The sequence below is a fragment of the Callithrix jacchus genome, chromosome 8 (assembly GCF_049354715.1).
Source record: "Callithrix jacchus isolate 240 chromosome 8, calJac240_pri, whole genome shotgun sequence".
Classification (NCBI taxonomy): Eukaryota; Metazoa; Chordata; class Mammalia; order Primates; family Cebidae; genus Callithrix; species Callithrix jacchus.
In genome coordinates this window covers 105,325,181-105,351,928 of record NC_133509.1, presented here as the reverse complement: position 1 = coordinate 105,351,928, position 26,748 = coordinate 105,325,181, and the positions used below count along the sequence as shown (strand labels likewise).

General features: G+C 39.8%; 1 protein-coding gene and 2 pseudogenes across 2 annotated transcripts in view; 2 read left to right on the top strand and 1 right to left on the bottom strand.

Moving 5' to 3' along the window:
• The window catches only part of SYNJ2BP (synaptojanin 2 binding protein), a 51,920-nt gene extending 33,837 nt beyond the window's left edge, over nt 1-18,083 (top strand). Inside the window, exons 3-4 of the mRNA XM_009006258.5 lie at nt 6,188-6,283; nt 12,103-18,083. Of these exons, the coding sequence (XP_009004506.1) occupies nt 6,188-6,283; nt 12,103-12,243 (237 nt within the window). The 3' untranslated portion in view covers nt 12,244-18,083. The remainder of the gene's footprint in view (nt 1-6,187; nt 6,284-12,102) is intronic.
• Nucleotides 6,187-12,096, top strand: LOC118145607 (cystatin-B pseudogene; annotated as a pseudogene). The gene has a single exon (XR_013521344.1). The product of XR_013521344.1 is annotated as a cystatin-B pseudogene (transcript).
• Nucleotides 18,084-25,805: 7,722 nt separating the features above from the next.
• On the bottom strand, nt 25,806-26,041 carry LOC118145465 (U2 spliceosomal RNA; annotated as a pseudogene).
• Between the last annotated feature and the right edge of the window lie 707 nt (nt 26,042-26,748).

The following is a 26,748-nucleotide window of genomic DNA, read 5'->3' as shown; positions in this document are numbered from 1 at the left end:
GCCATGTTGCATCTAACAACTGTGAAATAAAAATGGATATTACCAATGGAAGAACAGACATGAAGTCAAGATGAGGGCTGAAAATTCCTCACCCACAGTTCAGTTTGTATGTGTATGCTGATAAGAATGGTTTGTTATTAGAATAGTTTGCAACAATAAACCAGTATGGAACCTGGGAAATTTTTATTTTTATTTTTAGAAAAGTAAACTGTCTAAATTTCTCATTCCTTGTGTATCTGCCTAAATGAAGGGAGGTGAAGAATAGTCAATCCTCAGTGAACATGACATTTTTATTAAGCTCAGGGTGACACAGCTGCCCATACTGCACAGTGAAATGTTCCAATTTAAAATGGAACAACGCTCTTATATAACAAAATGGCACAGATTGGGCCATTGGCCAGCTAGCTTCATTTTATATTCTGTGTAAGTACAGTTCTTAATTTGGTGAATGAAAGAGTTGATTAGTCATCAACATTTATCAGCTGTTATACTTGACGGCCTTCAGTGCACTGTACCAGATGCTATGGAAAGTTACAAAGAAAATGAAACACTTGTCTCTGCCCTTACCTTAGAAATCAGTGAGAAGGACCCAGTAGAAATCCCCATCAATCAGCTGCAGAGATGTTGAAATATACAGCAGCATTTTTTAAATAAAATGCTCCAAAGGAAGAGTCTTTGCTTTATTATCTCCTTATCTCCAGCACCTAGTCCTGTACCTGGCACAGAATAAGCATCTAAAAAGTTAGTTGTTCCGTGAATTAACTCCTCCATTATAACACACTGATTTTTTTGGCCTGGCCTGATTAATTGGATCTAAATAATCTATTTTTATGGTTTCTTCAAAAATTGATGAAAAGAGACCAAAAAATTTGGTTCATTTCAATATCTTAGTAAAAAATTAAAATATCCAGAGTATATTCTGACATCTGTTGCTTATTAAATTGAGCCCATTCTTTCTCTGTCTATACATTTACATTATGCAATAGTCAGAGATCTTATTTTAGATTTTGCTGAGGCAATTCAAAATTCTTAATCAAAGAAAACTAATTTTAACTCAGCTTATTTAATAAGGCAGGAAATAGGATGCACACTTTTGAAGACTTCTAACAACCAGAGTAAAAGTAAAAAATTTTATGTTTCCTCATTAGTTAACTAGAACAACACCATGCTCATTCTCTGAAACTTCAGTCAGCAAAACTTTCTAGCACGTTGCAAATCTGCATGTCTTAGGTTCAGTAAACCTTGTTATGTCATGAGTTAAGGAAGCTAAAGTAGCAAGTTAATTCTGGGATTACTGAGCTGAGTAGCTCTCCAAGTGAGGTCCAAGGACCAGCAGTCTGGCCATCGCCTGGGAGCTTGTTAGAAATGCAGAATCTCGGCCCTCCTCAGACCTACAGAATCAAACTCTGCATTATACGATCCCTTGGTGAACCTGTGCACAGTAAAGTTTGAGAATTACTGCTGTAGGCAAGTGTTTTTCAAACCTTTTAAATTATGACCTATAAGAGGGGCGACATGCATTTCCTCTTCATCAAAGAGGAATATGTGTGTGTATTTGAAGCGAAAGTTTTAACAATACTTTTCTATATGAATTTTGATATTTTGTTTTCTTCTGATTTCACTTTTCAAAAATTAAACAATTGGTCTTGACCCACTGGATTGATTTCACAATATTTGAAACATTACTACTGCAGTGAATAGAAAAGTACTAATGAAATCTGTACATGCAAGGGATAGGTAGAAAGGGATGTGTTAAATAGGGAAAGTAGTCTGGGAGTGGAGACCAGTTAAAAGGCTGTTTCAGGCAGGCTGGTTAGAACTAACTCAGACTTGAGAATCCCCTTGAAGGCTTGTTAAAGCGCAGCTAGGATGAGGCCTAAACATTTGCATTTTTAACAGGTTCCCAGGTGATGCCAAGACAGCTGGTCATAAGACCACACTTTGAGAATCATTTGTCTATGTTAGTAAAAATGGTAACAAAAAGAGTGGATTTCACAGATATTGAAGGGTAAAATCTACAGAGCTTGGTGGTTAGTCTCTGAGCAGCTGGAATCTAAACATGTTTAGAGGATGTCAGTATTGGAGAGCAAATTCAGTTTTGGAGTAGAAATGACATTGTCAAGGGAGAAGGTCAGGATCATGTTTTAGGGGCTGGTTTACCTTGCATAGAGGATGAGAAATCGTTCCTTTTTTTTTTTTTTTTTTTTTTTTTTTTTTTTTTTTTGACAAAGCCTTGCTCTGTCACCCAGGCTGGAGTACAGTAGCGTAATCTCGGCTCACTGCAACCTCTGCCTCCTGGGTTCAAGCAATTCTCCTGCCTCAGCCTCCCAAGTAGCTGGGATTACAGGCGCTCACCACCATGCCTGGCTAAGTTTTTGTAATTTTAGTAGAGACAGGGTTTCACCATGTTGGTCAGGTTGGTCTCAAACTCCTGACCTCGTGATCCACCCACCTTGGCCTCCCAAAGTGCTGGGATTATAGGTGTGAGCCACCGAGCTGGCCAAGAGAAATGGTTATTTAAAGAAGAATTACCTTTGCATTTCTAAAAGGTCTCTTACTTGGGGTTTTAAAGTGTCATTAGAGTAACTTCTCTTATATTAGACTACTTTTAGGCTTAAGTAGGAGGGTTGAAAGGCATAATTGGCTTAACTGGCCTATGCCCTTTATAACACCTTCTTTTGCCTGATGTACCACTGTCTTCTTCCCTGATAGCAGAAGGAGACTCAGATGAGGGGCAAGATTACACACTGAATCATTGGCAGGTAAAGCTACTGTTAGAGTCCAAACCTTTCAGCTTTATGTAATACTGAGATTATGTCAGTCAGGCTCTGTGTATTTTTGGCTTTCTCAGGGTGCACTCTGCAGCCAAACCTCAGGAAAGCATGTGCTGTTTATTATGCTCAAGTGTACAAAGTTCTCTTAGATATTGTAGCATTAATGATCAGCTGAGATACATCTTGAAGTTACAATAGAATGTAAAGCCATATCAGGCAGAGTTCTATTTGGACTTGAAGAGAGTTACATAGTATTCAAAATATATAGTTGCGTAGGATTCAGAGTTACAGAGTATTCAAAGAAGTAAATCAGTCATTTCTAGTGAAGTTATCTACAAAGACCTTGACAATGAAGTGGCACCTAACTAAATTGTTTGTTTGTTTTTTTTTTAATTTTAATGCTACTTCAATATATACAAATGAATAGAAAATTAATATATAAATAACTTGTTTTTATTAAACTAACATTTTTAAAATGTGTAACATTAAATACAAACAAAATGGCAAAACGAGTAAAAATTTAATTTACAGCATAAATGTGATAGGCAATAATATGTTGCTAAAATAAAATCCTTGCTTGCCATGTAAATTCATATAGGTTCGTGTTTTAAAGTGAAGGCTTTTGGGCCAGCCTGCCTGAGTGTGAATCCTTGGCTTTGCGGCTTTCATTCTATGTGCTCACAGACAAGTTGATAGCCTCTACACTTCGGTTTTATTGTTTATGAAATAGGGCTTCCTAACTTACAGAACTCCTGTGAAGGCTAAATGAGTTAATACATATAAGATGAATAGACAGCTCCAGACATGGTAATGTTCAGTAATTCTCTGCAATCATTACTGACTACTATGGCAAAGATTATTTTAAGCCCAGTATTTCTACCATTTAATGTAGTGACTCAGTTATTTCATTTGCATTTATATTACTGTGAAACCTTGACTCTCATATTGAGCTGTGACATCATTTGGCATTCATTGACATGACTGCATCATTAACTTATTTGTCTGCCTTTAGAGAAAATACTTACTTCTTTATAATGAGAAGTTAAGAGTTATCACATGGGCTGGATTACTTAGGTGAGCATTCTCATGACAGTCAGCAATCTCACACCTATTCTGTCTCCTTGGAGTTAAGCAGAAAACTGAGTCATTGAAAATTTATTGTAATAGTTATAGAAATCCTGAAGTTCTTTCCCTACAGCATATCTACAAAGAAAACCAAGGCATAACATGAAATTAAAGTCTCTCAAGTTTCTACAGTGTAGAAAACTCTGTATTCATTTCTACACTGTAGGTAGCAGGACTAATCCTTTATTAAAATCAGTCTTAGAAGATAAATAGAATTTTTTAAGAGGGAAGGGCATTCAGGTGGTAGATACAGTTTGAGCACAGGTATAAAGGTAAAAAATATGTTTTATGTCCCAGTCCGTGAGTTATGTGACTGAGCTAGAGTATAGGCTATAGGAAAGGATCCTGTGAAAGACGGACATGAGAAGACAGGTTAGAGCCATTCCCTAGAAGACTCTCCATATCAGCATAAGAAACGAGATATGTACTCTTTCCTTGCCCCCCAATTTTCTTTTTGTTTTTTTGAGCAGTAAAGTGGTACTAACAGAATTGTACTTTAGGAAGATGAATCTGATGATGGCAAGAAAAGTGTTGCGGAATATGGCCCAGGACTGGAAAGGTGGTGGAAGATCATGGGGACAAAGGATTCTAATGATTTACCAAGTGCTTTCTTGAAATTACAACAGGGACTCCTAGATGGGCAAACATGCAAGTAAAGTTTAAAAAGGTCAAAGACTTTTATGAGGTCAAGGAGGAAATTCTGTAGATGAATATAAAGTGTGAAAAGAGTGGAAATTGTGGTCAGGTTTTTAAGAGTTTGAGATATTGGAGCTGAAGCATGTCTAATATTGAAGTCTAAATTTATGTCAATTGGTAACTGAAGTAGAATTGAGTTGGAAACTATTGGTTAACAAAGGTAGACAGTCTATAGGGCAGAAGTGTCGGTAGATTTATGCGGGTGGATCATGAGGTCAAGAGCTCAAGACCATCCTGGTCAACATGGTGAAACCCTGTCTCTACTAAAAATACAAAAAATTAGCTGGGCATGGTGGTGCGTGCCTGTAATCCCAGCTACTCAGGAGGCTGAGGCAGGAGAATTGCCTGAACCCAGGAGGCAGAGGTTGCGGTGAGCCGAGATCATGCCATTGCACTCCAGTCTGGGTAACAAGAGTGAAACTCCGTCTCAAAAAAAAAAAGAGATAGAGTAGAGGGAAGATTACGAATGCCTTGGAGAAGGAAGATTGTGACAACGAAAATGAGAGAGTTGAATAAGTGACTTGAGCATCAGCTGAGCAGAGGACAGTTGCTGAATCAAGATGGAAGAATAATAGTGCAGAAGGAACAGTGAAATGCAAGGGCACTCTCATCTTTCTCTTTTATTATTTACATATCCTAGCCCTAGCTGCAGCATGAATCTCAATAAGCTTCATTTCTTCGTCTGTGGAAACAAGATAAAAATAATGTCTACCTCATAGGGTTATCATGAGAATTAACTTAGATAACATATGTAAAGTACAGAGCCTATGAAAATTCATATTTCAGACGTTCTTGCTGCCATTGCTGTTAATGAAGACATTGACATGTATAAAAGATATGTAATCTTGCACTAAGTGGGCTGTGCTGTGCCACTGAATACAGTATAGGATGGATTATTACTTGTAGCTAGTGTCACTCTAACAGCAGAAAGTATTAATACCAGTATTCCTTCACATCTCTCACCTCTAAGTGGTAGGAGTGACCTACATTGAAATTTTTTAAGGATTTAATATCATCACAGGAATGTGGTTTTTAGAAAATTTTGATAAAAATGACTACTAAGTCAGATGTAACGGATAGGTGTATCTGTGGAATCAAGGGAAGTTGATCACTATGAAAAGCCCAATAGAATGGGCTAGTGTAGATTTATACCACATCAAAATAAATTGGCAGACAGTTTGATAGAGTTACATTTCTAGAGTTGTAGCTGGCAATGCCAGGGCTTAGGAGCATAAAGGATAGGGTGGTAACCTGGAAGATCATGCTATCTGTAGGGAAGCAGGTTAATGCTCATGGAAGAAATAGTAATACAGTAACAGATTCCCAAGTGTCAAAATGAGACAGGCATAGAAGCTAAGAGAAAGGAGAGACAAGTTTTTATCTCTTCAGATGGCCTGTGGAACTTCAGTCCTAGGAAAACATAGTTTGAAAATGAAAAAAGTTCTGAGTTCTAAGTAACTTTGCCCATGCTCCTAGTCTTTGCAATTGGCTCTGAAGGAGTTTGTTATTTAAAGTTTGGCTATTTGAAAATAAATTGTTGGCTTGTAATAGCCTTCTGCCTTTCTTACTACTCTTCTTTGCTGTTTTGACAGGTAAATGGCCAAGACCTAAAGAACCTGCTGCACCAAGATGCTGTAGACCTCTTTCGTAATGCAGGCTATGCTGTGTCTCTGAGAGTGCAGCACAGGGTAGGTATCACTTCAAGCCAGAAACCTGGCACCAGGCTTTTGCACTGCACTTCTGAATAAACCCAGTGTGTGTCATCTTTAGTGTTGCTTCTTGTTTGTTTTACCGTCACTCCTTTCAAGAGTTTCTCAGGCAAAGGAAGGGGTCTATTGGTACTTCTGCTTATCATTGAAGGAAGTTCAGGCCAGGTGCAGTGGCTCATGCCTGTAATCCCAACTGTGGGAGGACAAGGCAGGTGGATCCTTTCAGGCCAGGAGTAGAGCAGTCTGGCCAACATGGCAAAACCTCCTCTCTACTAAAAATATAAAAATGTCAGTCACAGTAGTAGTTTTATAGTAGAAGTTGTATGGGCTGTTCATAGTCAACATGAGATACAAAAATTTTTCGGCACACCTTTAGTCCCAGGTACTCAGGAGGCTAAGGTGGGAGGATTGCTTGAACCCAGGAGGTGGAGGTTGTGGTGAGCCAAGATCATACCCCTATACTCCACCCTGGGCAAGAGAGTGAGACCCTGTCTCAAAGAAAAAAGAAAAATTCACAACAGTATGGCTTATAACCCAGGTCCTCACTTCAAGGTAATATGCCTTAAAGATAAAGCTTGACAACCAAATTAAAATAGATGGTTTACAGAGGGACCTCATCTCTTTAAAAAATAATAATAAAAATAAATACATAAAAATTTTTAAGAGTCACATGAACCAAAGGCAAATAAATAAATTCATTAATTTTTAAAAAGATGGTGGAAAAAAACCATAGCTGATTTTACTTTTTGGTAGGGAAGGAACCATATGTCTACCCTTGAAAATTCATTTATAAACCGGGGAATGATCCAAGATGGCCGATCACTAACATCTCGGGATTGCAGCTCCCAGCGAAAGCTCAGACAACGAGAGGACGCCACACTTTCAGACAAATTTTGGTCGCTCACAGAGCAGAAGATTCCCAGTGGAGGAGCTCCACGGGTCGCCAGCGCGACTCTTGTGGTCAGCGCAGCGTTTTCGTCGGCGCCTCGGCACGGCTGCTCTCGGTGCCGAGTAAACAGGACTGGTTCCCCTTCTGACCGAGGTCTGGAGGAGCCACACGGGTCGCCAGCGCGACTCTTGTGGCCGGCGCAGCGGTTTCACCGGCACCTCGGTGTGGCAACTCTCGGTGCAGAGTAAACGGGACTGGTTCCCCTTCTGACCAAGGTTTGGAGGAGCCACACGGGTCACCAGCGCGACTCTTGTGGCCAGTGCAGCGGTTGTGCTGGTACCTCGGCGCAGCAGCTCTTGGTGCAGAGTAAACGGGACTGGTTCCCCTTCTGACTGAGGTTTGGAGCTCCGGGAAGGCAGAGTTGCCTATTACGGACTCAAGAAGGAAGCCAGACTGGAGATTCCCGGGCAGAAAAGCACCATCAGTCTTAACGCTGCTGTTTTGGCCGGCACAGTTGGGTTGCTCATATTTTGGCCCTGGGAATTAACAACTAGGACGTCCACTCAGAGACCTAATTTGAAAGTTGGTAATTACAAAGAAGGCAGGTGGATAAATTTACAATAATGGGAAGAAACCAGCATAAAAAGGCTGAGAATACTCAAAATCAGAATGCCTCTCCCTCTAAAGAGGATCACAGTTCCTCATCAGCAAGGGAACAAGGCTTGATGGAGAATGAGCGCATCCCATTAACAGAATCAGGCTTCCAAAGATGGATAATAAGAAACTTCTGTGAGTTAAAAGAACTGTTGCAGCCCAATGTAAAGAAACTAAGAACTTTGAAAAAAGGTTTGATGAAATCCTAATGCGAATAGACAACTTAGGAATATAAGTGAATTAATGGAACTGAAGAATACAATGCAGGAACTCTGAGAAGTATGCACAGGTTTAAACACTCAAATTGTTCAAGCAGAAGAAAGGATATCAGAGGTAGAAGTCCAATTTAATGAAATAAAACGAGAAGACAAGATTAGAGAAAAAAGGATAAAAAGGAATGAGCAAAGTCTCCAAGAAATGTGGGACTATGTGAAAAGACCAAATTTACATTTGATAGGTGTATCTGAATGCGACGGAGAGAATGAATCCAAGCTGGAAAATATTCTTCAGGATATTATTCAGGAAAATTTTCCTAAACTAGCAAAGCAGGACAATATTCAACCCCAGGTAATACAGAGAACGCCACAAAGATATTCCTCAAGAAGAGCAACCCCAAGGCACATAATCTTAGATTCACCAGGGTTGAAACGAAGGAGAAAATACTAAGGGCAGCCAGAGATAAAGGTCAGGTTAATTACAAAGGGAAGCCTATCAGACTTACAGCAGATCTCTCAGCAGAAACTCTACAAACCAGAAGAGAGTAGGGGCCAATATTCAAAATCCTTAAAGAACAGAACTTTCAGCCCAGAATTTCATATCCAGCCAAACTAAGCTTCACAACTGAAGGAAAAATAAAATCTTTTACGAACAAGCAAGTACTCAGAGATTTTATTACCACCAGGCCTGCTTTACAAGAGCTTCTGAAAGAAGCATTACACATAGAAAGAAACAACCAGTATTAATCTTTCTAAAAATATACCAAAAAGTAAAGAGCATCAACATAAAGAAGAATTTACATCAACGAATGGATAAAACAGCCAGTTAACATCAAATGGCAATAATCCTAAATTTAAATCGACTAAATCCCCCAATCAAAAGATACAGCCAGGCCCAGTCCCCTCGCCGAGTCCCTCTGCTGTCGCCACGATGATGCGCGGGGTGGCCTCCGCCGTGCAGCCAGCCACCGCCGAGACCCAGAACATCGCCGACCAGGTGAGGTCCCAGCTTGAAGAAAAAGAAAACAAGAAGTTCTCCGTGTTCGAGGCTGTGTCCTTCAGGAGCCGGCTGGTTGCGGGGACAAACTACTTCATCAAGGTGCATGTCAGTGATGAGGAATTTGTCCACTTGCGAGTATTCCAAAGTCTCCCTCACGAAAACAAGCCCTTGACCTTGTCTAACTACCAGACCAACAAAGCCAAGCACGATGAGCTGTCCTATTTCTGACCCTGACTTTGGGCAGGGTCCTTCCACCAGAAGGCTGGTAATTAAGTGATTTCTGTGTGGACCCCAGCGTCCACTTGGGATCATAAAATGAGCATCTCCTGGCTGTGCCCTTCGGGTGGAAGGGGCCGGATGCAGCAGCTGCTCTTGCATTTCTGTTCCTAAATTTCATTGTGTTGATTTGTTTCCCCCTTCCAATCAGGGATCTTAATTACTTTCAAAATATTTTCAAAAAATAAAATATATATTTAAAAAAAAAAAAAAAGATACAGCCAAAACCCAACGGCATGTTACATCCAGACCCATTTCACTTGCAAGGATACACAAAGACTCAAAACAAAGGGATGGAGAAAGATTTACCAACCAAAAGGAGAGCAAAAATAAATGAATAAATAAAAAGCAGGAGTTGCAATTCTCGTATCTGATAAAATAGATTTTAAAGCAACAAAGATATAGTGGTAAAAGGATCAATGCAACAAGAAGAGCTAATGATCCTAACACCCAGATACATAAGACCTATAAAGAGACTTAGACTCAACGAGACAGAAAATTAATAAGGATATCAATGACTCGAACTCAGATCCAGAACAAGTAAACTTAATAAATATTTATAGAGCTCTCCACTTCAAATACACAAAATATACATTCTTGTCAATACCACATCACACCTACTCATAGGTTTAAATGAAACATTGGCCATTATTAATACCCATTTTTTTTTTTAGAATAAAGCAACATTTCCCTTCTCTCTCCCTCTTTTTCTTCCTTTTTCTTCCTCTCCTTCACTCCTTTAAAAAAAAAATAAAAGAAAAAGAAAATTCATTTATAAACCATTTGATAAAACTCTTAACTACAAAGATGGTGGGTTTTCTAATACCCACTGTTTGCTTTTGCCTGTCACTGCCATGAACCCTTCATTTATCAATTTGGTGACCCTCTTTTTTTTTTTTTTTTTGAGATGGAGTTTTGCTCTTGTTACCAAGGCTGGAGTGCAATGGCGCGATTTTGGCTCACCGCAACCTCTGCCTCCTGGGTTGAGGCAATTCTCCTGCCTCAGCCTCCTGAGTAGCTGGGATTACAGGCACGAGCCACCATACCCAGCTAATTTTTTGTATTTTTAGTAGAGACAGGGTTTCACCATGTTGACCAGGATGGTCTCGATCTCTTGACCTTGTGATCCACCCACCTCAGCCTCCCAAAGTGCTAGGATTACAGGCGTGAGCCACTGCGCCCGGCCTTTGGTGACCCTCTTAACCAAAGCTTTAGTGTTTATAGAAGAGTTCCAGGAAAAAGGAAATGGAATTTCATCAAGGCAGCACCTATCCCTGCATCTGTTTCTTATTTCTTAGTGTTTTATAATTTGGATGATGTTGTAAAGGGAATCCTGGGTAGATGTAATTCCTCTTATAGCACTGAGACTTTCTGAGTATATTCACAACACAGGTCCCATGTGCCTTTAAATTAAGTAATCAATTTGCTACTTCTTAAATTGGTGCACTGTTTTCCTCACTCAGTGGCTAAGGATTTAGAAGCTTAAGAAGACTGAGAGGAGTTATTAAAGGAGTAGAGAAAACAGAATGTGAAAGATACCTGAGAAAACAACCAGAGTTGCAAGCAGCATCTGGGTGTAATGGATTAGAAAACAGGTGAATAAGAAATAATATTGGTCATCAGTTGCTTCTGCCTTGGCTCTTGTCTTTCTAAAGCATGGGAGAATTTGTGGTGTAGATAAAGACAAGTAAATACAGGCACACACTTCAATATGATTACTGTTGTTTTGGAAGGTATGTGGAAAGTTATTTCCAGTGTTTACTTTTAAGGAAACATCCATAAACAGTTCCTAATAAAAAAGACCCTTCTGTTCAAGGAATTGGCCTAGCCCAAAAAACCATGTCTTCCTATTGATTATATCCTCTCAAGACAGCTCATCAGCAAATGAATGAAAAATCTAGAGGTGGAATAGAGGGTATAATGGTGTTTTGTGCAGTCTTGCCTTTCAGATTGAAGGGTCAGCGTTTTATGAATTGTAATGAGGAAGTTAACTAACTGAAATACGATGGTGCCATAATTATCGCAAGTTAGCCACTAAAAGTTGATATTAAGAAGAGCCACTTTGAAAACCATCACCAAAATAAAGACCATCCAGCCTCAAAGGAAACACTTAGGCAATAGAAAATTATAACCACTAGAATATAATTTCTTTTTACTTTTTTACATCTATTCCAGATAGATTCACCTTCATCTCTCTCTAGTATTAGAAATGAGCAGATGAAGGGCAAAACCCCATCTTTGGAGGGAGTTGGGTGCCTTCTGGGATTTGGAAAGCATTTTTCAAGTAATGGCATTGCACCTATGTTGGCATTGCACCTACGTTGACATTGCCCAGATCTGCTCTTACTACATTTTGATGACTGATTATTGAAATAGACATTTCCAGAAAGATCCCCCTTCTTCCTCACCAAGTAGTATCCAAGTTCCCTATAGGATCATAGGTTTTATCTCATGTCTTCATTTTCCTGATACGATAAGCAAGGTACAGGCAGTACAGAAACAGAAATTACTTGATTTGCCCTCAGGAGACGCTTTAGGTCAGCAAGGTTAAATGCTTCCCCATCAGACCTATTTTCTTTCCAAAGATCCTGTGACACTGATGCATCAGCTCAGGACAAAGAGAGGACTCCTTCTGCTAGGTATTGCTGGGGGACACAGCTTTGGGTGGGCTATAGTCTACAAACCCAGGTGATGTATCAACCTGGGTGTTTCAGTTGTAAACACATGTTAGTCACTAGAGTTAACGTTTTTCTTTCCCTTCCAGTTACAGGTGCAGAATGGACCTGTAGGACATCGAGGTGAAGGGGACCCAAGTGGTATTCCCATATTTATGGTGCTGGTGCCACTGTTTGCCCTCACTGTGGTAGCAGCATGGGCTTTCATGAGATACCGGCGACAACTTTGAAAAACTTGTTCTCTTTCAGTGCTCCCAATGAAGATAACATTTCACTCACCCCTGCTATGCTGCCATGTCTTTCCCTTTGTGTAGCCAGCACATGATTTGAAGTGACTGATACCCACCCCAAACCTTGCTGTTCAGAATCTCCAATTCTTCATATCCTAATGGGAAAGTAAAGGTATTGTTTGAAGGAAAACTGAAGAAAACACTTGCTTAGAACAAAGGAGAAGTTACGTATTTTACTAGGACTTTCAATAGAAATTCAGCTATAACCCAAAGAGAGAAAGATTCAGTCTTCCTCTCACCATAGGCGATACCTCTTTTCTTAGCTGGCATCACATAAAGGCCAGCTATGTAATATTAGAGGAAGAAGGGATTTTTCTTTTTAATGATCTTCCTTGGGAAATTATTGTGGCCTTTATTTAATTTCTAACTACATACCTGGGTGCCTATATCAGACAAGGAGAGTGAGAAGAGCATTTTTACTTTTTTTAAAAAGCAAATACATACATACACATACATATGCAAATATTATAGTATAATATTGATAGCCATGGAGAACTAAAGAGCTCATGAGAAAGCTACTTTGTGGTTTCTAGGTTTCTGATAAAAGGGATGATCTTAACTGAAGAATTTAAAGAGATACAGAGCAAATGTAATAGGCGCAAGGGAGTGAGCCTTATAAGAGGATGTTGTAAGTCTCATTTATTAAAAAAACCACTGAGGCTGGGTGTGGTGGCTCGTGCCCGTAAATCCCAGCACTTTGGGAGGCTGAAGTGGGAGATTGCTTGAGTCCAGGCGTTCAAGACCAGCCTGGGCAACATAGCGAAACTTCATCTCTACTTAAAAAAAATAAATAAATAACTGAAGCGACTAATTAAAAATCTTATTAGAAGAACAATATTTCTAATAATAACTGACTACAGTGAGTTATCATAAGATAAATTGTCATAATCTAGCGAGACTCATATCTAAGAAACTTTGAGGTGTAAAGGTAAATCTTACATATCTCTGGGCTGCTCTAGTGACTTTTTTGATATCTCACAGTCTTGTTAAAGAACTAGGTGGGGCTGGGCATCGTGGCTCATGCCTGTAATCCCAGCACTTGGGGAAGCTGAGGCAGGCATATCACAAGGTCAGGAGATAAGACAATTCTGGCTAATACAGTGAAATCCATCTCTACTAAAACAAAACATTAACTGGGCATGGTGGCAGACACCTGTAGTCCCAGCTGCTCGGGAGGCTGAGGCAGGAGAATCGCTTGAACCCAAGAGGCAGAGGTTGCAGTGAGCTAAGGTCGTGCCACTGTACTCCAGCCTGGGCGACAGAGCAAGACTCCATCTCAAAAAAAAAAAAAGAACCAGGTGGAAGGATTGTGGTAAGGGCTATAGTGCTGGAGTCAACTCCAGTAAGAAAACTCTAAAAGGACAAATGATAAGGTAGTGCCTCCAAGGTGGTACCTGAATTCTCTCAGGCTGTCTTTGGTTTCTAGTAACAAACCTGAGAGAAGAAACTGCCTCCCTGGCAAGATGGGTGTCACATCAACTCTGCTTCTGATTTAGTTAAAATGAGAGGGCATGGATTGCTAGTATTTTTGAAAAGCTCTATACACTACATATGGCTAAACCTTTTTGCAGCAAGAGGGAGGAAGAGAGTTTTGTTTGCTTTAGGAGGTAGGGAAATTTGATACGTGTTTCATGTAGCCTAGGAGGAGGATATGAATAAATGGATATTACAGAATGCCAGTGATATCAATAAGGTGGGAACCGTCCTGTTCATGTTCTTTTAAGGCTGGTTTTAAGCACTATGGGTAGCTGAATTTTCTTAAGAAAATAATTTCCATTATCCAAATATATTGGCCTACTATAGGCCTTATATAATTTTGATAGCAAGATTATGAGGACTCAGTCAATCAGTTATATTTCATTTCTAGCTTTGGACAGTCTAGTAATTAAACAAATGTTGATTGGACATCAGCTTTGTCAAGACACTTTTACAAAGAAGTGCAGTGTGTATCCTCCATCCCATAGGGCTTTTGGGATCTAACTGGGAAGAGAACACTCTTATTGGCCACATAGGAAAGACAGTGTAAGTAGGGGTCATGTTTATATTACAGACAGCAAAAGAGAAAAGTTACTGAGAACTGGGGCATTTGAGAAAGTTACGTGGAGGAAAGGGACAAGTCAAAGACCCTTGAGGAGCTCAAGTTAAGGCTAGTTAAGAGAATTCATAAATAGGTGAGAAGTTAGGTAACCTTTGAAAACAGTTATAAAAGGATACCATACAAAACACAATGCAGCAACAAAGAAGATATACAGACAATCATCACATTTTCTTTTAGGAATTCAGGGAAAAAAAGATGTCACACAATGGCATCAGGCTAGATTGGAAAGGGAAGGCTTTTAAAGGTCCAGTAAGACCTTGCCTCTGGGTCAACTACTGGTATAAGGAGGAACTTGCTTTAAACAGTCCTGACAAAGTGCCTTTTGACCTAATGCCTTTGAGACTCACTTAGACAACCGGACTCATTGTAGGTTCCACAGGAAAACACTGACAGTATTCTAGATCTTACTCCAACCAGCCACACTGGCAGGGCGCAGCCTCGTACCCTTCCTATTTCTGAAGGTATGTATAGTGGCTTCTGCAGCAAAACTGCTTACCTCCCAGGATCACTTCATGGTTTGGACAAACAGGAATGAAAGCTCTAGTTTTTTGCTTGTTGGTATATGTAAATTTTTTTTAAAAGTATCCTCTTCCATCATCGGTAGAAGTTTTGCTTTCATTGATAATAGGGATTCTGATGTACTCTTATAACTTAGGTTTTCTCAGAAATTAAATAGCATTTAAGATCAGTGTAATACAGTTTTAAGCATTACACTGATTATACTGTTGATTCTGTAGAAAACTAAAATTATACATGAGGTATCAGAATCCATTATAGGTTGTAAAAAAATTTATGTTCTTTATATATTGAGTCTAATACTTCTTCTACAGATTGTATCTAATGTTTCTGCTACCTAAATTATTACACTCAAAGTTTTGAAAATTGAAAAAAGATATTTTTAAGTACTTAAAACATTTCTCTATATTTATCACTCTGTATTACGTATATAAAATAAGATTGTTTGCTTCAACTATCTGTACTTTCTTTTCCTGTGAAGTTTTAACTTCATGTATTATTGAATTATTAATAATACATGTATTAATGTATTATTGATTTAACTTAATTGTACCATCTAGCCATGTATAATGGAAAAAGGAAGTTAATATTTGTTATTATGTTCTGTGCCAGGGACTGGACCAAACTCTGATTAGTACACTATCACTATGGCATGCCTAGTTCATGCCTCACAACTCTGGGATCTAACTGTTGTCAGAAAGAGACTAAAGATGAGAGAATAAATTACTTTGCTAGGATGATATAGGTGGTGATAATAGAATCAGATTTAAACTCAGGACTTCACGTTCCAGCATCAGTGATATTCTCTCACTGGTAGTGGTTTTCAAAGCTAGGACAAAAGCATCAGCATTACTGGGGAACTTGTCAGAAAAGCAAGTTCATAGGCTGGGCATGCTGGCTTATGCCTGTAATCCCTGCACTCTAAGAGGCCTAGGCAAGCAGGTCACTCAAGCTCAGGAGTTTGAGACCAGCCTGGACAATGTGGCGAAACCCTGTCTTTACTAAAAGTCAAACGAATTAACTAAGCATGGTGGCCCACACCTGTAGGCCCAGCTACATGGGAGGATCACTTGAGCCCAGGAGATTGAGGCTGCTGTGAGTCATGATTGTGCCACTTCACTCTAGCCTTATAGCAATAGAGTGAGACCTTGTCTCAAAAAAAAAAAAAAAAAAAAAAAAGAAAAGAAAAGAAAAGCAAGTTCTCAGAAAAGAAAAGCAAGATCCCAGACCTAGTCTGAGTGTGACATCACATCTGGCAATCTGCGTTTTAGTAATCCCTCCAGGTGACTGATTGATGCTAAAATTTGAGATTCATTGCTCTATGCCAATCATCATTCTCTTTGCTTGGGTTAGAATCATCTGGAGAGCTTGTAAATGTCCTCATGCCCAGGCTACACACAGATCAGTTAAAAGGAACCTCTGAGGGTGGGACTCAGGCAGCAGTAAAATAAAGTTCATTGGGTGATTCTGGTGTGCAGCCTCAGTTGAAAATGTTATATGGCATTTAAACTCAGACACTATTTCAGTTATTAAATGACATACATTGCTTCAGCCAAAAACAAAAACAAAAAACTTGGGCCTTTAGAGCCCAGCTTTCAGAGCTTCTGCACAAAGTAGAACATTCATTTCCTCCGGATTTGCTAAGGATTGATCAACCTCCAGCAAAATGTATGATTAGTGAGTGTTTCAGTTTGTGCTTCTATTAACTGAGAACCAATCATAGAACGTTGAACCTAAAAAGGACCAGAGAGATTCTAGGATGAATCTGTCTTGGAGATGAGAAAAATCCAGGCTCAGAGAGGGAAGCTAACTTAACTCTGATCAGACTTAGTCTGCTGCAGAGGTCACCTTTCGGTCTGATATTTATGTCTTGAATATATTCCCTAGATGAATACACAAACTATCCATTTTATCTTAGTCTACTTCAGTCTTCTCTCTTTGGGCCTGAATAAAGACGAGGAGAACTGATAGACAGCTAAAGGATATTGCAAGCATGATTATTGGAATTGGGAGATTCCACAGAACAATCTGAGAATGATCTCATATCAAATACAGATGAGTTATTCTGAGACTAATTCCAATAGTTTTAAAGTAGAGACGAGTTTTTTGTGGTGGACATTGTTTTTATCGTGTAAATAAGCAATTTTTAAAATACATTTAAAGAAATGAAAGAGCATAAGAGCCATCTAGGCTGTCAAGTATGTGGGGAAGTGGAGTTCACATAGTTTCATGTGGAGCCCATAAAGATTTTATTATAGTCAATTTTAGTGAAATTTATCCTTGGTCAGATGAGGGTTTTGTCCTTCATTCAGCAAATAGTTAATGAGTGCATACTATGTGCTAGGTGCTGAAGATACAGAGATAAATAAGACTTAGTCACTCTAAGCTGAAACTGCTCAGCATATGAAAGTGAAGGAATATTTGTAGGTGATTTTCATGTTAAAGTATTTTTCTAACGTCACCTAGAAGATTGAGATATGAAGCTCTCTACCTCTCACCTACAATAGTTTTAGAGTTGGCTGCTATTTTGGTGTAAGTCCCTTTTGCTGTTCCTCTTTTAACTGTATATCTTTTTGAGACCAGCACTCACATCCAAAAGGGCAATTGTAATAAAAAAGAAGACAGTATTTTAAGGAATTCTGATCGGAACCAGATTTTTAACTGCCATAGACTCTTGTATGATGTTATTTATATACAGAACACAAAGTACTTGATTAGCTTAACTGATGTACTTGATACTAGAAAACCTATATTAAAAGAAAGTATTCCTCCTCCTAAGGAATCAAGCACACACGAGCTCCTGTTTCCAAGTTTTCCTCACTCTTCATGTTCTCTTTGTTTTTGTGGGGGGCGGGGGGTGCTGGAATGAAAGGGGTGAGAGCTAAAGTATGTTTTCATTGCAAGTTAATTATTAACCACCAGTAATTCACAAAATTATATTTGCTGTAATCATTAAATTTAGTGACTAATCCCAGGAACAAGGGTTAGTCCTTCTTCATAGTTTGTAGATTTGCAAATGGAGATTGAATCTTATTTTAATCTTTTATCTGTAATGTAATATGGGCTTCTTATTACTGGATATATTTGCATTTTATCTCCAGGACATGTTAGTTCTTAGAAGATTATTTTCTTCATAAACCCTATTAAAAAATTTTTTTTAGTTTTATTTTTGAGACAGAGTTTTGCTCTTGTTGCCCAGGCTAGAGTGCAATGGCATGATCTTGGCTCACCACAGCCTCCGCCTCCCAGGTTCAAGCAATTCTCCTGCCTAAACCTCATGAGTAGCTGGGATTACAGGCATGTGCCACCATGCCCAGCTAATTTTGTAGAGATGGGAGTTCTCCATGTTGGTCAGGCTGGTCTCAAACTCCTGACTTCAGGTAATCTGCCTGCCTCAGCCTCCCAAAATGCTAGGATTACAGGTGTAATCCACTGCACCAGCCACCTTATTTTGTTTTGCTTACTTTCTGCTTTGATTCTAATGTCACATTGCATAACTGGATATAAACAGCAGTCAGTTTCTCACATCAAATAGAGCCCTGTAGCGACTTCAAAGACACAGAAGACACATGGTCATAAAACTGTGTATATTATCCAGGGAATATCACTACAGATTAAATATATTAATGAGGCCATCAAAATCTGTGGTAATCTCTCAGGCTTTGCTATTTGGTACCACATACAGCTAATGAGATAATAATGTGTCTAATTGTGCTTAGCCATTATTGGCATTTAATAAACCTTTGTCATTGAATTTTACAATCTTTTTTCACCTTATTTTGGAAATGGTTGATTAAATATCTCCTTTATTTTCTGCCAGATGAGGGATTTTTCCTTCATTCAGCGAATATCTAATGAGTGCTTACTGTGTACTAGATGTTCTTAGGGTATTGCATATATAATATTTATTTAAGCCTCAAAACAGCTCTTAAGATAACTGCCTTTGTTATCTTCATGTTATAGATAAGAGGCATAGAGAGGTTAAGTAGCTTGTCCAAGTTACACAGCAACTAAGTGCCGAAGCTGTGATTTAAACCCAGGCAATCTGGCTTCAGAACCTGCATTCATAACTATAACACTTTACTGTCTCTACTTCTCATGGTGCCAGGCACTGTGTTAGGCTGCCCTTTTGTATGACTTAATGCCAAATTCTCATATCTATGCAAGGCAGTATCAATATTCCCATTTTTGTAGGAGAGGTAACTTGATTCTTAAAGAAGTTAATAATTTGCTCAAGATACATAGCCAGTCACTGCCAGACCTGGAATTTTACTTCAACCAGTGAGGAGTCCACTGCCCTTCCACTATTCTGGAAAATTAAGGTTTTTATACTCAATTTGATTCAACCATGCTATCACATCCTTCCATTATGGATAATAGGAAATTGACTGCACTAGGTTAAATCTATTATAGCAGGAGCAGTATCATTCTGTATTTATTCATAATGTTTGAGAGCAATGGCCAACATTCATTATTTTACTTGTGTCCCCATTCATCCCCCAAAGCCTTATAAAGACACACAGAAGGCAGAAGTGGGTTTGTGCCACAGGATGAATAAGGACTTGTCAGAACTGAATATTCTGACTTTTATTCAAAGTCAGTTTGCATATAGCTGACTTTGATACGAAGAGAAAAGGTAGTTTACATTGGTGGTTATTGCTCTGTCACCCATGTTAAGCAGTTCAGGCCTGAAGTCAAATTGCTCGTGGCTTCAAACAGTAATAATTTTGTAAAAGATTCTTTCAATTGACTATTTCCTCTGTGGGATCCCTCATACACATGCAGCCATCTAATGGCTGGGGGTTAGGGTAGTTCAGTATTACTTCTCTCATGTCTGGCAGTTGGTGCTGGCTCTTGACTAGGGTGCCTTGGTTCATCTTCCAGTAGATGAGATTGGGCTTCCGCCCAGCATTGGGAGATCTCAGGGAAGTGTTCCAAGAAGGCAAGCCCCAGTGTGAATACACTTTTCAATCCTTTGCATTTGCTGCATTGTCTAATGTCTTACTGGCCAGAGCAAGTCATGACCAAGCCCAGAGTCATTGTCAAAGGGGACTTCAACTCTACCTCTTAATGGGGCTAGTGCAAAGACTTTGTGGGCATTTTTAACCCACCACAGAAAGAAACCAGACTTAGTAAAGAACAGGGGTCAGCAAACTTTTTCTTAGAGAGACAGAGGTTACATATTTTATGTAACCTTAGGTCTTTATAGTTGTAGCATAAAAGCAACCACAGACAACAAATAAGCAAAGGGTGTGACTTTGTTCCAGTGAAACTTTATTTACAAAAATAAGAGGCCCTGTCAGACTATAGTTTGATACTATTGTTGAGATACATACACCTTTAGGAGTAAAAATGATAGAAGAATGCTCCCAAATGTTGACTCCTTTGAATCCCAAATTGAAGAACAGTAACACGTTTCCTAGGAATGGCTCTTTTAAAAAATCTCCAGTCCTCCAAGAAAGAGAAGCCAGGGAAAGTCCAACAAAAGTTTCCCATGGTGTAATTTTGGAAATGAGTTGAACGGTAACTTGGACATCATTAGACTTGATTGAGCCCTCATTATGGCCAGGACACAATTCAAGATCAGTTACTCATATAAAAATACTACTAGCTGTACTGAGTACTTACTTTATAAAAGTTATTTAATGCTTCAAGTAAGCCTATTCGGTCAAAACTCTTTCCCTTATTTTAAAGATGGATTATAGAACTTCAGAGGTGTGAAATTACTGTCCCTAGGTAATAGGTTTTTTAAAAAGTCAAGATTTGAAGCCAGAGCCAGAACTTTTTCTGTGCTCTTTCTACATTACCATATTATCTTTGCCTTTTGGAGTTAATTTTTTTTTTTTTTTTTGAGATGTAGTTTCACTGTCACCCAGGCTGGAGTACAGTGGCTTACTACAACCTCCGCCTCCCAGGTTCAAGCGATTCTCCTGCCTCAGCCAGGTAGCTGGGATTGCAGGTGTGCACCATCACACCCAGCTGATTTTTGTATTTTTAATAGAGATGGCATTTCACCATGTTGACCAGGCTGGTCTTCAATTCCTGACCTCAAGTGATGTGTCTGCCTCAGCCTCCCAAAGTGCTAGGATTACAGGCACAAGCCACCGCAACCAGCTGGATTTAATTTAAGAAGGAAATTAAATGTAGAATAATTTATTCATGGGAAAGTTATTTGGCAGTAGTCACAAAAACATATCTCTTCAGGTGCAGGTAGAAGATAGAGAATGAGAAAGCATTGGTATTTTCTCCTATTATAAAATATTGTGTATTAAACAAAGTTTGACCAGGTGTGGTGGCTCATGCCTATAATCCCAGCTCTTTGGGAGGCCCAGGCGGGTAGATCACTTGAGTGCAGGAGTTTGAGACGAGCCTGGACAACATGGCAAAACCCCATCTCAATTTTGCAAAAAAAAATGTAAACATTTGCCAGATGTGGTGGTGTGCCCTTGTAGTCCTTGATACTTGGGAGGCTGAGGTGGGAGGATCACTTGAGCCTGGGAGGTTGAGGCTGCAAGCCATGATCGCGCCACTGTGCTCCAGCCTGGGTGACAGAGTGAGACATTGTCTCAAAAAAAGAAGAAAATTTTGAGGTATAGTAAGGACAAAGATCAGGATTGCCATTGAAAAGACAATTTGTGCCAGCTGCGGTGGCTCACACCTGTAATCCCAGCACTTTGGGAGGCTGTGGAAGGGAGATCACTTGAGGTCAAGGTTCGAGACCAGCCTGGCCAACATGGTGAAACTCCTTGTCTATTAAAAATACAAAATTTAGCCAGGTGTGGTGGCAGATGTCTGTAATCCCAGCTACTTGGGAGACTGAGGCAGGAGAATTGCTTGAACCCAGGCTACTGCACTGCAGTCGGGGTGACAGAGTGAAACTTTATGTCTCAAAAAAAAAAAAAAAAAAAAAACCAAAAAACAATTTGTTATAGCTCCTAAGAGAAGGGGACACACCATGCCAGAGGGAGCCATGCACTAGGGAGCCACAGGGATCAGGAGGCAGAAGAAGCAGGAAGAACTGTGGGCAAGAGCCTTCCTGTGGTTTTCATGGGAAGGAACAGGTGAGGCAGGGTGAGCAGGTTGAGGATTGGCTAGTTTGAATAATTTTAGTGGGCTTTGTAGCATAGGGGCTGTCCCTTGTTGTCTGGTACCTGGTCCTGAGATGACTAGGACAAGTGGATAATGGCCTGATATGCAAGAGCTTGAAAAAGAGGTGGCTGGGGTATGGGCTCTGGATTGGTTGGTTTGTATTTGAAATGTGCACTCATGAGTAAGTTGTATGGTCTCCAAGAATTGGCTAACCCTGGGAGAAGCAGTCCCTCTAGGGTCAGCAAGACCCCAGTTGTCACAGCATCAGAATACAAAAATAAAATACGTGATCAATACACTACCACTACTACCTTAGTAGGTTCTTTGTTCCTCTGATTTCTGTCTTGACTCCCAAATTATGGAAATAACAGGCAAGAACAAGAAAGAAAGCAAAACAACAAAGATCCAAGCAACTAAAACATGTTACTAAATCCATGCACAGAAAGTTCTTAATTTTATTTTATATACCTTTCTAAGGCGGTTGGTTAGCTGATTTCTGAGCCCATCATAAATTAGTTAAAGTAATAGCTACTGCCTAGCACTGCATGTACAGGTCTGATAGTAATACCTGCCAGTGCCCTAAGCAGTTAGGAGTAATTCTTCCATATCACAATTTTCATCTATCCTCAACCACAGTGGAACTGCATTTCAAACCGTGTACGTTAGTTCAGTGGTTAACTAGGATAGAAAAGTGGTTTTAAACTAGCTTTGCTGGACAGCAACTGCCAGCTAAAGCACAGGCTGCTGATCTGTCCTAATTGTGTCTGTAGCCATATCAAATGATCCTGGGTATCTAGTAGTCCTTGGGCCTATTAACTTCAATGACCTGCTTGCGTTGAGCATTTTATTCTGTCTTCCACTGACTGTTATCACCTGCTCACTGTTACCACCTGCTCCACTGACTGTTATGAACTGCTCACATCTTAAATCCTAGTCCAAACCACTGTCTGATTTTCCTTGGACTGTGTCCTCTTCACTCTCCACTGGGCCTCTGTTCACTTTTTGCTCCAGGCTATCTAAAGAGAGCCTGGTTAAAAAACAAAAACATAAATGTCAATCATGTCTCTCCCCTGCCTGGAAATCACTTAGAAGTTCCCCATTGCTCTTAAGATTCAGTCCAGAATACTTGGCATGACCTATTAGGGAAGACATTGAATGCCCTAGTTCCTGCCTACTTCTCCAGACTTACTTCATTTCTCTCTCTACAGTTTCTGTGATCCCTATCTTCTCTGGTCTTTCAGAGCACTCAAAAATGCCACACTCCTTACCTCAGGACCTTCCTGCAAACTCTGAACTGTGTGTCTTCTGTCCCTCTTATTTTCTAGCTAAATTATCAGCTTAGTGTCAGGCCCTTCTCTTCTCAAGCTTGTCTGGTCCTGAGGGCACATTAGACTTGGTTCCCTAAATACATCCTTCCTTCTGTTCCTGGTTACACTCCAGAGGCTTCTCCCTGCAGCCCAGTCTGCATCTCTGCAGAATCCTCCACACTTGAACCCTCTGACATCCAATTGCATCAATCATTCCATTCTAATACCAAGTACTTGCTCATTTACATTTGTTTTCAAATGATTTCTGTGATTTTTTTCTGAATTTTATAATTTTTGTTTTGTTTTTACGGAGATGAGGTCTCACTATATTGTCCAGGCCGGTCTCAAATTCCTGGACTCAAGCAATCCTCCCACCTCGACCTCCCAGTGTGCTGGGATTACAGGCTGCTCAGCCTCCCAGTGTGCTGGGATTACAGGCATAAGCCACCACGCCTGGTCGCTTTTCTCATTATTGCTCTAGTCTCTAATCCTTCCCCTTGGGTTTCTAAATTTTTCCTGGACATTGGCCCTGGAGCTTCACAGAAGGTGATTTTTTCTGAAGGACACTCAAAAAATTGCATCCAGAGAGGACATAAAGGACAGGCCATCAGAACTGAAATCTGGGCAGAGCTTGGTAGCTTAGTAGATTTAATGGCATTATGAAAGCAAACAAAGATTCACAAAGTAACTAAGCTTTCCATACCATAGCCATGAATTCTGGCCATAATTCTTTTTTTTTTCTTCCTGAGACGGAGTCCTGCTTTGTCACCCAGGCTGGAGTGCAGTGGCACAACTTCAGCTCACTGCAGCCAACTCCTGGGTTCAATTGATTCTCCTGCCTCAGCCTCCCGAGTAGCACCCACGACCATGCCTGGCTGTAAAACTCTATAGACATTTTCCTACATCTTCACTACATAAAACATCAGCCTACTGGATACTAGTCCAGCAAAACTACTAGTAGTAGCTAATAATGGGTTAAATCATATACATATATTCATAATAATGCTATAGTCAATAATATTACACTACTTGGGAAGCTGAGGTGGGAAGGTGCCTGCCACCATGGCTGGCTAATTTTTGTAGTTTTAGTAGAGACAGGGTTTCACCATGTTGGCCAGGCTGGTCTTGAACTCTGACCTCAGGTGATCCACCTGTCTCAGCCTCCCAAAGTGCTGGGATTACAGGTGTGAGCCACTGTGCCTGGCCAGTTTTAGAATTTAGGTTAAATTTTAGAATTTAGGTTAATTCTAAAACCTAACTTCGGGACTAAAGTTCTCAAGAAGACTGGTGTTTTTGTTTTTGTTTTATAACATTGTTCCTATGTACTTGCATGAGTTAAAATCTGGTAGAGCAGATACTGGAGGATAATATAACTTGCCTGGACATCAAGCACATACCAGTCCTCAGGGACTGGCATAGATTGTGGAGATGTCCCATTCCAGGAATATATATTTTTTTGGTGTCTTATAAATGTGACAGTTAAGATAGCTGAGTCAGCATTTTAACTGATTATTAACAGTGGAAACAGATGGAATTTGGGTTATATTTCTGGAAAGGCAACAGATTCCATACTGACAAGAAATTTTGTGTTCACTTTTTGTGAGAATTGTAAAATGATGACAAATATCACTTATTCTGATTTAATAGATGGAAAAACTGGGGTATACAGTAGTGATACTTAAGAAGAGCACTATGCATAAACAATGAAATTTACCACCTATATAGTATGATTTGATAGGTGCTTACATTCCTCGGTGTCACGGATTTTGTCCCCTGACCATCTGCCAGCATACCTGTAATCACTACATACCCCTTCAGGGCCATCTCAAGGTTCTCAATAAATGCTTATTTGAGTGACTGAACAAACAAGAGACTAAAGACACAAAGTCACTTAAATTGGATCTATGCCTTATCTGAAAAGTATAAGATTATTGACTCTAGCATTATTTTAAATATATATATGATTTAACCCATTATTAGCTACTACTTAGGTGCAGGGCTTTGGTGGGGCAGTATCCAGTAGGCTGATGTTTTATGTAGTGAAGATGTAGGAAAATGTCTAGAGTTTTAGAGCAGTACCTTTGGCTTCTAGGATCTTAGGGAAAGTAGGAGATGTGATACAATTAACTAACCTGGATGCCACATGAGGTTTATTTATTTTTTTTGAAACAGGGTCTAGTTCTGTCACCTAGGCTGCAGTGCAGTGGCATGATCATGGCTCACTGCAGCCTGGACCTCCTGGGCTCAAGTGATCTTCGCACCTCAGCTTTCCAAGAAGCTGAGACTACAGGCATGCACTACTATGCCTGGCTAATTTTTTAAATTATTATTTATAAAGATGGGGTCTTACTTTGTTGCTCAGGCTGCTCTTGAACTTCTGTGCTCAAACGACCCTCCAGCCTCAGCTTCCCAAAGTGCAGGTATTACAGGTGTGAACCACCATGACTGGTCTGTATGAATTTTGAAATATCAAAGGGAAGTGAATAAGGAGGGAAAGATGCACCATTCCTGGGTTTCTGGAGGTACTGAAATACAGGTTGATGTGTAGAGTGGCTGGAGCAAACTCCTATTCCATTTCCCTGCTTCAAAAACCCATTTTTCTGTCTCAAAAAAAAAAAAAAAAAAACCCTCCATTTAATATGTTTTCCTTGGATAGAGGATGTGTCAGATATTAAACTGATAAGAACAGATACTACACTTGATCTTAGCCAAAAGGGTAAGTTTCATTGGAGTAGCCTGCAGTAGATCTGGAGTTCCTCCTCTGGAGACCACTTAGAGGGCTACTTTAATAGGTGAAAAGATGATAAGGAATTAAGAAAGGAACATTTCAGTGGTAACAGAGAGGCAGGGACAGATGGAAAGATTTCAGGAAGAGCATGGAAGATAATATTCCGCATTACCTGGACTCTGATTCACTCTGGCAAAAGGGACACATGGGAGATCAGTTTCCTGTTATCACAGTACTTCAGACACATTTTTTTCTGTGCCCGTGAAATCGCCAGTGTCTTTAAGGTAAGGCTCATATATTTTTATCTCAGTGTTCCTGGAATCCTTTCAATGACATGCCAAAAGGTTACCTGTATGGTTGCTGAATCATTGGAAAATGGACATTCATAAATGGCTAAAGATTATAGGTTAACTTGTAGTAAAATCATTAGCGTTAAAGGTTAAGTAATGACTGATAAAACACTACACTGATTACATTTCTTTCTTTTTTCTTTTTTTTTTTGAGACGGAGTTTCGCTGTTGTTACCCAGACTGGAATGCAATGGCACGATCTTGGCTCACTGCAGCCTCCGCCTTCTGGGTTCAAGCAATTCTCCTGCCTCAGCCTTCCGAGTAGCTGGGACTATAGGCGTGCACCACCATGCCCAGCTAATTTTTGTATTTTTAGTAGAGAAGGGGGTTTCACCTTGTTGACCAGGATGGTTTCGA